Consider the following 14284-nt stretch of genomic DNA (forward strand, 5'->3'; position numbering starts at 1 on the left):
ATCCGGTGGAGGAAAAGGAGGAAGCGAGGGGAGGCCACGGAACAAGGGAAGCCAACATCCACATCTTTTCCAGCCGAGCGAGAGAGGAGAAGAGGCCACGGAAGGGAGAAAGCAACCGGGAGAAGAAAACAGAGCACCCTGTTTTCTGAACCAAAGAAAAAAAAAAGAAAAGGGATTTATGTTTATTTTAAGTTATTCTTTACTAATCCTTTTTATAAAAATGTTTCCATTTCATATGAGTAGCTAAATCTTCTCTAGCTAAGGCTAGGAAAAAGCCTAGCATTCTCTTCATGTATTTCATTTAATCATCAATGGGATTTTAATGTTTTTTGATTTATGGTGCAGTAAATTTATAGAAATTATTTCAAACTTATATATTTTCTTTGATTTGTTATTTTCTCCGGGTATAACAGATGCTTAGAAATTCCTGTAGTTTAAAATAGAATTACTGTAATGCTGCCCATAAAACTAAATCTATTTAACTGAGATAATAGATGATTTTAAGAAAAGCATGATGAAATGCTAGGCTGAATCCTGATGCTTTAGTTATATTTTGTCAATCCGAATATTATTTAGCCTTTAGTTTTTGTTCACTGTCAAATCCCTGTGGATTCGATCTCGGACTCACCGAGAATATTACTTTGATACACCCTATACTTGGGGTATCCTACGTTTAATTTTCCTTTTTAAAAGAGCAAGATTAAAATCGTAGCAGCCATCCAGCAGTGACACCTAGCATCATGTAGTGGCTACCCAGCAGAATAGAATGGTGAACCTCTAGGTGCAGTTATTATGTGATACAGTCCTACTATCGTGGATCCCTACAGGATGGAGGTCATGGACAACTCGTCAAACCCCATCGTCTGTCATATGTGAAGATTTATTCGACTTAAGTTCGAGAGTGGAAAACTCTTTCTCCACTGTGCATACTGCCCCGGCCGAGGTCTTACGAACTCAGTCTTATAAATCACATAGGATCTCTCCTTATCTATCAAGGTCGATAGATTCCTTATAGGTGCATACCCTACTCCTACAGTGAACCTACTGCAGCCAATCTACACTGCATGGATCCATATAGCTAGAGACCATGTATATATGCAGTCAAACTACAATAACCTCACTGTGAGTGGCCGAAGCACCGCAGGTCAAAGGACCAGTCACACTACTGCAACATCAAGCAAGTCACTGACGAGTGGATAGACATCCAAGTGACTTCTTGTATTGGTCACGCTCAGTACCCTTGTTCTTAACAAGCACCTGCACTATTACTTCAGTGTCGCCACACTGTGGACTCGAGTCTCGTCCATTCATAAGGAAAGTAATGTGTGCACTGATCTCATCGGATCGATCACCGCCCTCATGATGATCCATCGATCAGGAGCATTCAGAAATTAATCACCAATGATGCATGGCTCAAATTCTTAACTCTTAAGAATATGCATCATCATCTTATTAATTCTTGGACGATTCATAGACACATAAATAATATGAATGAAAAAGATGCCTTTTATTTATTCAATAATAATAAAGTCAAATACAAATTATGTCCCAAAATTAATAATGTGTCAGCCAAAAATTGGCTTTTAGGGCATACATCTAACAAATCTTTTCCTCCTCTTCTAGCTGTGAGCCACCCTTCCCCTTTTGGGTTTTCAGCCGCCATCAGCGAGGAGAAAAGAAGAGGAGGCGTGCATCTCATCTTCCATCTTCTTCCTTGGTTCTAGCACAAGGAGAAAGAAAAGGCTACAAAGGGCCTTGTTCTTCTTCCTTGATCCAACCTTCTTCTTCTTCCTCCCTAAACCAATCAAGGGTTGATTCAAAGAGGGGATTTCAGCCATCAAAAGTTGTCTCTGCAAGGGAGCTAGCACCCCAGAGAGATAAGAGAGCTTTGATCGGTCCTCTGCTTCGTGTGGATACCCATAGAGGCCGGACGCATGTGCGGCTTCAAGCGAACCTTCATCAAATACCACGATCATCAGTTTGCAGTGATCATCTACCCGCACAAGGTGAAGATCTGATCTTCTTAAAGATGTAAAAAGTTTTTTATCCTAATCTATCTACGAACGATGGTTTTAAATATTGTTCATGTGATGAACAGGATCTCGTGCATGCCTTCCGCTGCGTTCAGAATTTTTCTACGGTGTGCGAGGGATCCCAACAGTCCACTCTTGTTTCGTCACCCTTCTTAATGCACCCAATCTTGTAAGAAGATAGATGATCTTCAGTCCTCAATCCATTTGCACAGACCAGCGCCAAGGAAACAATGTTTTTGTTTCTGCCACTATCAATAATCACATTACATACTATTTTATTGATGGTGTAGCGAGTCTTGAAGATGTTATAGCGGTTGGAACTCCTCTTTAGCCTTTGGAGAAAGCAAAATCTGCTGAACTACAAAGAAAGCCGAAACCCCATGATCAGGCATCATCACGGTCACCTCCTCCTCTTCCGACTGCTCCTCCTCTTGCTCTAATTCCTAATATAGCATCCCTTCATCCTCCTCTGCCTCTACTACGTTGACGGTCCGCCACCTCAGGCACTCATTGGAATGGTGCCCAACCTCCTGACACCTGTAACATCTAATGGGCATAGGCTTTTTATAAGGATTGCTGCCCCTCGGTGCCGCAGGTTGCTTGCCAAAATTTTCGATACCCCTTAATGCAGTTGGAGGTGGAGGCGACTCGAAGAGGTGGCACCATCAATGCCCTTCGATTTTGCTGTGGTGGGGCATGAAGGAGCAGCCCGATTTATGGGGTGAAACTGATTCGCCTTTCGCGTCGCTTGTGCCTCCAGTTTTAAGGCTAAACTCATGGCTTCGAATAGGCTCCACACGAGATGGAGATCCACCTGATCTCAGATCACTAGTTTCAATCCATTGATATACCTCGCCACCTACTGATTTTTTGTTTCTGACAAGTTGTTGCAGGCATTAAGATGGTTGAATTCATCTATGTATTCGGTTACCGTCCGGGGGCCCTATGGACAATTCTGATACTGGTGGTAAAGTGCCTGCTCGTAGTCAGGCGGGAGGAAACGACTCCATAGGTACTACTTCATCTTGCACCAAGTAGAGATCTGCATCTTTTCCTGCCACAGGTGGTTGTGCTGCAATTGCTTCCACCATGCAAAGGCTCCACTCTTCAACTTGTAGGCAACCAACTTCACCTTTTTATGATCTGGGATCTCATGTAATCGAAGAATTTCTCCATCTCGGCCAGCCAATCCAGAAATCCCTCGATGTGGAGGTTGCCGCTGAATGCTAGAAGATCCACCTTCCGCTTGAAATTAGAGGAGCCATGGTCTCCTCTTTCACGCCAATAACTCGCTAGTTCCAGATTTCATCGTGGACGCCACCTGCCAACGTCATCATAGACCCCTTCTCCATCAGGGGATCGATGACATCGTCCGCCCCCTTCACGCCTGAAATTAGCCTGCTCGGGGTTTCTTCTCGATCGTAGACCATCGAACTCGAAGAAGGCGGGTCCTTCTTCTTCCTTTTCAGACGAGTCCATGGGTGCCTGCTGCGTATGCCGGTGGGGAGGATCCCGTGCCGGTGCTGGTGGATCACGAGGAAAGACTTCGCCAGTTGGCACCTGTTTTCGGTTGGGATCTCCATGGTTTCCGATCCTGAACTCTTGAAGTGCATGCTGGATGTCGCGCACAGCACTTTCTAGACCTTAGACCGCTGCCTAAAAGGCTGGCACCCCGTGATCACCATTGACGGGGTGAACACTAGCAATTCTGCCCTCCACGATGGAAGCAGGAGAAGCCTACTCTGATACCACTTGATGCGGGGAAGCATGGGATTCAATCTCCTACTACCTGCTGCAAATTACAGCAACAGAAAACAAGGGAGTTTGGGCTCAGAAAAACAAAGCTTCAACATTTTCATTCACGGTAAGCAAAAACAATGGAAAGAGGAAGAGACGACGGCCCTTTCATTAATCCTTTTATAGGGCCACAAACTCACCCTAAATCCCTAACAAAAGTACTCAATTTTCTAATCAAATCCTAACCAAATAGAATCCTAATCTGACTTATATCAGAAACAGATTTCAGAACGAAATTCAGACTCAATTAGACACAAATTCAGAAGTTCTAAACAAAATAGGACTCGATTAAACCAATATTCAAGATCTTGTTCCTGCAACAAAATTGGTTTTCGCCGACGTTTGCCGACGCTTTTTACAAGCGTCGGCATTTTTCTTACTAGCACCTAAAATGGCTGACGCTTTTAAAAAGCATCGGCAATATACGACGCTAATTAGCGTCGTTGTATTATCTAACCTAAGACGACGCGTATTCGCGTCGTCGAAAACCTAATTCTAAACAAAACCCAGCGGCTGCCCCCCTTGCCCGCATCCTCGATCGATATCAAGCCCTAGCCGTCCCTCCTCCCTCCTCCGCCTCCATGTTTCTAGGGTTTCCTGAGCGCTGACCCTTGTCCCCTCCTCCTCCCTCCTCTCCGGCAGCAACGCTCCAGGATTCGGCATCCTCTGCACACCGGATCCCCACCCTCTTCTCCAACCGCTTCTCCCGACGAATCTCCGGCCGAAGGTATGGAAGAAGAATTTTTGTTCCGTTCCATTTTCGCAGTTTTGATCTCGTGATAGCGTTCTAATCTCTAAATGTTTTGATTAACTTGGTGACATATAGTTTTGATTACCTTTTATCTCCTCCTTCCGTATCTGTTTGAATTAGGGTTAAAATGATATGATAGACAGGTTGGGAGATGCTGTTTCTCGAGTCTTAGGAGGACGTGCAATTAATCAGATTCATTTTCTTCCATTGGCAGCATGCACAATGACTTTTATTATCTATCTTGTTTCCAAAGTTTATATTATTTTTTAAGAGAATTATGCCTTCGACGTGTTGCCGACATGTACTTAGTTTCAGACTATTCTGATATTGGTTTTTGTCCTATTTTTGAGTTATAGGTTACTGCTGCATGCTCTCTTCTTGCTGTATCTACACCTCCATTGCTCTCCAGTCATCAACCATGAGGCTGCTCCTACTGTTTGTTAGGGATGATTGGGGGCCTGGTTGGCCATTAGTTGGGGATTGGGCTGGGTCCATATGTAACTCATGCATGTCTGGCCCCAACTCAGTCCAAACAGCTCGGTGATTTTAAGCACAATCATAGTTTATCTAAAAGTACTGCATTCCTGAATATAAAAATGCATCATTTTTCCCCATAGATGATAAATATGTTATGTATGTTTACAAATCCGTAATACTACAATGCAGTTCAATTCTTGAGCAAGTTTGTCAGTATTCCTTGTCCTGCTTGTTATATGATTCTCTTGAATAATAAATATATCATTGTAGGGAGGAATCACCACTTGCTATCATATATGCTCTCATCTCTGCGATTAAATTTTTAGTTTTATCAGATGCTGCTTGTGTTGATGATCCTATTTATCGGTGTTTTATTCGACTTGTCTTTTAAAACTAAGTTCAAAAATCAAACCGAGCCAAAGAGCCACACTTGACAACCTTCCATTTAGAAGGGGGAAAAAGCTTCCTGTTGGGCATCCTTGCTGTTTTTATGCTTTTGTCTCTACAAATTAGTGAAGTATGACATGTGGATTGATGTCAAACAAAATTCCTAATTTTGTTTATTATTTTTTTATATTAGTTGCAGTTCAATCAGTATTTTAAGAGAATGGACAAAAGTTGGATAAATAAAGTCGAGATCCAGTGCCGAATATTTGAATGGAGTTCAGAATTTCGTTAAGTTTGCTTTTGAAAAATCTGAAATGAATGGGAATATTTTTATCCATGTCAAAAATGTATAAATTGTTTTGCTATCGCTCTAAAAACTGTTGAAGAACATTTGGTATAGAATGATTTTCTGAAGGGCTATATAGAATGGATATTTCATGGAGAGTCTTGCTTGTCGTCTTCATCTAACCAACCCTTAATTATGGAACACACTGCTAGTATTGGATGTAGTAACACGGACAGAAATTTTGTTGTAGAAGATGATATAGGGGTTTACTCAGAGATGCTCTTGAACATAATATTAGAAATTTAACAGATTTTAGTGGAGAGCAAGAAGGAGCTCCAATAGGTGATGAGCATACCTTTACTGAATCTATACATGTTGAGGAACCTATAGACTCTGAAAATAACACAACTCGGTATCATAACTTGTTGAAAGATTGTGATAAAGAACTATATCCGGGTTGTAAAAATTTTACGAAGATTTCTTTTGTGGTGCATTTATTCCATTTGAAATATTTGAATGGATGGTCTGGAAAGTTTTTTACTATGCTTCTTTAATTATTAAAAGATACATTTCTAGAAGGTGTTATTTTGCTGTCAACTTCTTATGAAGCCAAAAAACTAGTAAAAGACTTGAATCTTAGATATGAGAAGATACACAGTTGTCCAAATGACTGTATTTTATACCGTGGTGAAAATATTAATGAAGATTCGTGCCGAACATGTGGATCTTCACGATGGAAAAAACAAAATGAAGACGAGCATGATTTGTCAAATGAAATGGATGCTGCACAGCCTAAAAAAGTTCCAGCTAAAATTTTGAGGTATTTTCCTCTCATACCTAGATTGAAAAGGATGTATGCATCATCAAAGATGGCTTTCTTAATGAGATGGCATGATGAAGGCCGTACAAGGGATGGAATATTAAGACATCCAGTGGATAGTTTAGCATGGAAAGCATTTGATGATAGGCATCACGAATTTGCTTCTGATGTTCGCAGTGTTAGGCTGGGTTTGGCTACTAATGGATTTAATCCATTTCGAACAATGAGTTCTACATACAACACTTGGCCAGTTGTTTTGGTTCCATATAATTTGCCACCATAGATGTATATGAAACAGTCTTCACTCATTCTGTCAATGGTTATTCCCGGTGATAAGAGCCCAGGTAATGATATAGATATTTTTTTGCAGCCTTTAATAGATGAATTGAAAAAGTTATGGCAGGGTATTGATGCATTTGATGCTTTCACTGGCCGAACATTCAAATTGCGTGCAGCTCTTATCTAGACAATCAATGATTTTCCTGCATATGCTAATTTATCCGGTTGGAGCACTAAGGGACGTATTGCATGCCCTTCTTGTGGAGATTCAACTCATTCATATTGGTTAAAACATGGAGAAAAATTCTGCTATATGGGTCATCGTCGATGGTTAGAAGCAAACCATCCATTTTGACATCAGAATAATCAGTTTGATGGTACCATAGAGTTGCAATCTACTTCTATTCTGCCAAGTGGAACTGAAGTTCTTAAACAAACTCATGGCATTATCTATATACCCGGTAAGGCATCCAACAATTCAAAGAAGCGGGGAAGGGGGGATGTTGGCAGCTCAATGACACAGGTTTTTGAGGATGCTAACAACTTCGAGAATGATGACAGCGTTTATGGACAGAAAAATGATGATGGCACAAACTCGGTATCTACACGAAGCAGTTATGGAAAAAAAGGAGCCTTTTTTTTGAATTATCTTATTGGGAGTATAATCTTCTTCGACATAATCTTGATGTCATGCATATAGAAAAGAATATTTGTGATAACTTGATTGGAACAATGTTAAATCTTGAAGGAAAGACCAAAGACAACTTGAAAGCGCGTCTTGATTTGAAAGACATGGGAATAAGACAAGAGCTTCATCCGAAAGAACTTTCCAATGATAAATATTTTATACCTCCTGCATGTTACACAATGTCTACTCTAAAGAAAGATATTTTTCTAACGGTTTTGAAAAATATGAAGGTTCCAGATGGGTATGCATCGAATATTTCAAGATGCGTTAATCTTAAAGAATGAAAACTTTCGAATCTTAAAAGTCAAGATGGCCATATTTTGATATAAGATATCTTTCCATTGGCTTTAAGATCGTCAACACAAAAACAAGTTCTTGCAATTGTGTCTCAGTTATCATCCTTCTTTAAGGCATTATGTTCCAAAGTTCTTGATCCCAAGGATCTTGATCAATTGGAGTCTAATGTTGCACTAACACTATGCCATATGGAGAAGATCTTTCCTCCTGGGTTTTTTACTATTATGGTTCATCTACTCATTCACTTGGTTGGGGAAGCTAAACTTGGTGGACCGGTTCACTATCGTTGGATGTATCCTATTGAGAGGTGATATTCCTAAACTTGAATTTTCATATTTATTATTAATATGAATATGTATCTTATTATCCTCCTCAATGTTGATATTGAGCATTAATATTTTTTTGTTGAAGGTATCTTGTGCGCTTAAAGGAATATGTATGCAATCGAGCCTATCCCGAGGGATCGATTGCTGAGGGATATATTGCTGATGAGTGTTTGACATTTTGCTCGAGATACCTTGAAGGTGTTGAAACTACTTTTAATCGACCACAAAGGAATTACAATATTGTACAGAATGCAGAGGAGTACAAGTTCTCATCTGATGGAAGATTTCTGGGGAAAGCTGAAAGTATTGTAGTTCATCCAAAATTATTGGCACAGGCACATCGTTATGTCTTACTTCACAGTGACTTAATATCCGAGTATCGCAGGTTAGTATGGTTATAAGAAATCATAATTTACTAATATATCAGATATAATATTCAAAACAAATAAATTTTTTCTCGTGCAGAGAATTTTTAGTGGCTCAGCGAAGCGCCAACAATAACATTCATCCTACCCAATGGATTGAGCAAAGATGGTTGGTTGAGTTATTTCCTGAATGGTTATTAAAATAGGTTAGATGTTGAATCCTATTAGGTCTTTTATTATATTCTACAATCGGAACTTTGAAAAATTAATCATTATCTCTATAATTTCTTTTAGGTACTGACCATGATGGAGAGACATTGTTCTAATGAATTAATAGTCCTTGCTCAAGGTCCGAACAATATTGTCAACAGATATGATGGGTTCATTATAAATAGTTTTAAATTTTATACAAAAAAATATGAAAAATTTAGAAAAATCCAAAATAGTGGAGTTATAGTTGAGGCGGACGGAAAAATTTATTATGGTGCCCTAATAGATATTTATGAGTTGGATTATTACGGAAACTTTAAGGTAGTATTATTTCGATATGATTGGGTGGATATAAACTCATCTAGAGGTTTGAGGTAAGATATAAATGGTTTCACACTAGTAAATTTTTCAAGGTTGATACATACTGGTGTGCTATTGAAAGATGACCCATTTGTTTTTTCATCTCAAGCTAAACAAGTGTTCTTTGTGCAAGACTCGAAAGATAAAGATTGGACTGTTGTTATTAAGACTAAACCTAGGAACTTGTATGATATGGAAAAAGGGATAGAAGAGGAGGATGATGAGACTTATACTCAGTGTATACCTTTTAATGTTGCGCCAATTGATGAACTGAATTCTACTAGTTTGGTTAGGATGGATGTTGAATGAGAGCTGGCTAGTTTCTTAATGGTAAGAAAAACATTACTTTTATGCATTAAATTATTTTGCAATTTTTAAATTATTTCTATATGTTTAATATTTAACTAATATTGATTCTTTTTTGTGCATACTAGATTACAACATGCCGTGAGAAAATTGTTTTAGAGATATTGAGTTTCGGCACACATCCATGGGATCTACTTCTGATCGTTCCCAGCAGCCCGATGAGTCCCATACTCAGCATGGGTCCCAGTCTGAGCACGCGCCACCTGCAGATTGTCCAGACACGGATGACATGGATATCCTAGATAATTTGATTTACAGTTTTTATATTAATTTCTCTTACAATCTAACTATTTTAAATCATTTACCTTTAATGGACTTCTTATTTTATAGATGGACTGGGGAGAGTGAGGAGAACACGAGGGCTCACTCAAGCACGGGACGTGTGGACCCTACGTGAGGATGAGAAGATTGTCGTCCATTGCAACGAACTGGGGCAGCCTATCAAGAAGGCTGCAAGCATTTTATCCACATTTTTAGGATCGGTTGCGCGGAAGGGACAATTGTGTCCGCTCAACTATACAAAATGGAATGAAATGCTTCCTTCGTATAAGGTTGAGCTTCTTAGAGTTATTGAGGTAAAGAATTGAAGTTGCTTACTATCTTCAATTATTTTTTGCTTTAACATTGATATAACATTTTTGACTTTGATGTAGAAAAAGTTTGTGCTTTCTGCAAATAGCCATGATTGGGTGCTGAAGTCCGTCAACCGCAAATGGAAAGAATATAAGGCGAAGCTAAAGGCGGATTGAAAGCACGAGGGCATGACTGAAGAGGAGGTGGCCCGTGTTTGTCCTCCAAATGTAATCTCTCATTAGTGGAGGGAGCTTGTCCACTACTGATTTTCCGAGAGAGCTTAGGTTGTGTATATTTTTTCAATACCTTAAATTGTATTTACTATTATTATAGATTAAAAATTTATGCATTGTATAAATTACATTGTTTATTATTTTTTGGAAAAGACATATTCCAACATTGGTAGAGCTGCTTGAGCATCACAGACTGTTCCTCACACTTCAGGCTCCATGAGTTATGCGAGGCGTAGAGCTGAATTCGTAAATTTTTTTGAAACTCTTTAAATTTATCTTAAATTGTTCTATCGTATAGCATGTATACTTTTGAAATATACTTTTTGTTATAGATGGATGATAATAGGAGGGAGCCTGGTAGGGTGGAGTTTTATAAGATGACTCACACCCACCGAGATGGCACCTAGTTGTATGTATTTATCTTTGACTTGTGCTGTATTTTTTTTTCTATTATTAGCATACATTAATTTAACATTTTATTTTGAGATATATAGGATAAGGCAACAAATCTTATTTCAAAGCGCGTCGGAGAGTCATCATCATCCGACGCGAACAGTCATATTGAAGCTCTAGAGCGTTATGGTCGAGTGAGGGGTTACGGCGTTGGGGTTACCCCCACTCAGTTGTCTTCAGTGGGCACGTATACAAGAAATGCCAGAGAAGGTAATTACACTGCAGAAGTTCGTCATCTTCAAGCAACTATTGAAGAGATGGAGTAGAACCAAGCAAATTTGCAGTTTCAGCTTGCGAATATTTCATCCATGTTACAACGATTTCTTCCTTCTCAGGTAAATAACTATATATATTTGAATACTTTACATATTATCAATTATGATATATGAGTTAATGTATCATATTATTCCTAACTTCTAAGGTTTCTCTCTTTTTTTTTGTAGATTCCTGATACTTCAAACGCTCATAGAGATGATGATGATGGAGCTGAATCCCGTCCCTGATGCCTACTAGACTGTTTTTTATTGAGTTTGATATGTATAGGTTTCTTATTTTTCAAAGTACATTATAATTCTAAACTTATTAAGCAAATTTTTAATCCGATATGACAATATTCATATTTTGAATGATCTGAGTGTTTGTGTCAATGTGTCCATGTGTCAATGTAATACAGGTTAATATTGCTATAATGTGTGTTTTATAATATAAATTGATATTTTATTTTTTTTAAAAAATACAATTTCCGACGCTTTTAAGCGTCGATAAAAGATGTCGTGGCACAGCCCGGCACGCTTATGCCGACGCTTCAAACGCTTACATAAGCATCGGCATATTCGGGATTTACTGATGCTATTTAGCGTCGGAACTACTCGACGCTTTAAAGTGTCGGTAAAAACAAGGCGGAAAGCCATGAGGAATTTGTCCGTCGGGTTATCGCCGATGCTTTATAAGCATCAGCAAATACCGATTTTTGCCGACGCTTTCGTCTTGCATCGGCAAAAAATTTTGCCCCTCTAGTATCGTCGACGCTTTGGCGACGCTTGGCGTTGCGTCGGCGGGACTTTAGCCAACGCTTATAAGCGTCGCTAAAGGTTCGGAAAAGCGCCGGGATAGGTTGGTTTTCCTGTAGTATGTAGACTGTGGGATTGATCTCTCGGATCAGGAGGTCAATTTGAACTTGTTGGAATCCAAGGACCGCACGCCATCAGCAATGCCTTCTTTGGTCTCGTCACGTCCATGACCGCCCAGTTCCTAGGCCAACGAAACTTCAGCAGCACGGGAATTTTTTGGCAATATTTCGATCTGCATCAGTTGTAGTGCTAATCACGGACTGTTTATGACTTAAGATTGGGCTCCCATTTTTTAGTGAATTTGGCATTTGCCCCGGGGGTTTATACTTTATCCATTTTTCATTGTAGGTCTTAATATTCAACTTTATGTGAATAAAATTATCTAAAATTGCTTGGAACAGGACCCTAAAGCAAAGAAAAATATGTTAGCTTCTGACATAAGATCAAATGCCAGCTGATATAGAGACCTATATAAATGCACGTTTTTGGATTATGGAGTGGTGCTATATGGTGGAAGAAACGTGCATTAGTCAAATCATGGAGTAGGTTGAACAAATATATGTGTAATCCCTCAAGAAACCCAACTACAAGCGGTAGGAACACCTAACAAACCTTGAGTTCATGATGTGTGCCTCTCCCTTTTCCTAATCGGTTGCCGTGTTTCCTGCTAAATATTTATTACAAAAAATAGATAGAGGATCCCCCGTTCGATTGAATCTAGGACTTTGTTCAATTTAGTCTTGACTATGAGAAAGTTATAACAAGAAGAAGTAGCTATATGTCTCAATCACGGTAGGTGAAATCCATTCCAACCTTTTTAAAAAAAATCTAATTCTACCAAACGCATAGCCCTCAGCTCTCCATATGACACCTTCCACCTACCATCTCTTAGCATTTTTCAACGTGAGGAGTGGAATTTGGACTACAAAAGAAAAAGCTTTTCATGACTATTTCTTGTATACAGGTAGTTTCAAGCTTTACTGAACTCATCCATGAATGGTCTTACAGACCATAAAGTTTATAAAGAGAGCATTTATTGGAAAGTTCAAGCTAAGGCCATGGGAGAAGTGAACTCCTTATCCTCCCATTTCCTCTGGCTGCAAACTGGTTTGAGGTTCCATTGAAGCTCTGAACTCATTTAATTTCAGGACCGAAAGCTTACAGCATGTAAAGTGGAGACGAGCGATAGCTTCTCTCTTCGGCTTGGTTGGAGGAGATACAAGGCCAAGAAGGCGCGTCGGTGACCGTGGCCGCATATAAATGACCTATCATGGGGAGTGTGGAGCACTCAAGCCTTTTCCGTTTGCTTTCCTGAACCACGAAGTGCAGTGATCTGTAATATCATTGGAGGTGCGGTGTGTCGGTACCTCCGCGAGCTTGATCATAACTTGGCCTTGTTACATGTCCCACGAATTAAAGCCACGAGCCGGTGGTCACCGTTAGCCCAAAACAGCAATCTCATGCTCTTATCCAGTATAGTCTCATTCCACCGTTGACTACAATTCCTTATCCCATTTAGCAATTGTTTATACCACATCTTTGTTCACAGCGACACATACAAGACACATGCTTCATCAGCCACATGGTGGGGGTCATATGTTTCGTAGGAGTCGGACCGAAATAATAAACATCATGTTGTGGTTGAAATCTGAGCTGAGGGTGACCACGCCGAAAGAAGCCGAGGAGACACCGGCCGGGACGGAGAAAGAGGGCCACCTCCTGCGCTCCGGGGTACCTGCACACAGCCTTGGTCGGGGATTCCGGCGAAGGCCCACCGATGGCTAAATTAGCCAGATTTTTGGAGAGGTTTCTGAGTGGCTTAAATGGCCTTCTGTAGCTTAAAATAGCTTATAATGGTTTACCGAAGGCCTTTTCCTACCTCTTTTTTATAGAGTGAGGGTCTCGGCCTTTACCTGAAATTTCGAGTCGATTCGTGATCAACTGGCCATTAATTAGAGGCGGCGTACAACATAGGGATCCATCCTGCGGGTGGAGAATTGATGAGCTATTTTTCCGGATCTATTCTGAGGGTCCGCCACGTCATTCTAAACAGAAGTAGTCGAGGAAGTTCTTAAATGCATCGTGTGCGCACTTACTCTAAAGCATTACCTAGTGGTATGCAAGGAGTCAGTCATCAATGCCCCGCCCTCCGAGGTGGTTTTCATAATGACTGGCTTTTAATACTGCAATCTAGAAAGATCTGCAGGGAGAGTCTCTGGTACGATCTGGCCGCTCGACTACCTAGGCATGGGATCCGCGGGATCTTCGATGGGATCAAGGTTAATAGGCCGAGGTCAGCTCGGTCTCGGGCCAAGGTCGGCTCGGTCTCTAGCAGGGTTCAAAGTCAACCTGAATTTGGCCGAGGTGGGCTCGGCCTTCGGCGAGCTGAGGTCGGCCTGGCCTTTCCCTTGACGTCGGCTTGGCCTTTGGCGGACTAAGGTCGGCCTGGCCTCCCCCTTGAGGTTGGCTCGGCCTTTGACGGAGGTTGGGCTGGTCTCTGATCGAGATCGGCC

The 14284-nt window shown here is 40.4% G+C and overlaps 1 protein-coding gene across 1 annotated transcript; it reads left to right on the forward strand.

Moving 5' to 3' along the window:
• Positions 1-7939: 7939 nt before the first annotated feature.
• Positions 7940-9643, forward strand: LOC148715119 (uncharacterized). The gene is made up of 3 exons (XM_088719045.2): positions 7940-8122; positions 8227-8476; positions 9164-9643. Exons 1-3 carry the CDS (start codon positions 8004-8006, stop codon positions 9383-9385), a joined length of 591 nt encoding a protein of 196 aa, XP_088575171.1. The 5' UTR covers positions 7940-8003; the 3' UTR covers positions 9386-9643.
• Positions 9644-14284: the final 4641 nt, after the last annotated feature.

The sequence above is a fragment of the Phoenix dactylifera genome, chromosome 1 (genome assembly GCF_051530095.1).
Source record: "Phoenix dactylifera cultivar Ajwa chromosome 1, Ajwa_hap1_PhDact_Kaust_v1.1, whole genome shotgun sequence".
NCBI classification, from domain to species: domain Eukaryota; kingdom Viridiplantae; phylum Streptophyta; class Magnoliopsida; order Arecales; family Arecaceae; genus Phoenix; species Phoenix dactylifera.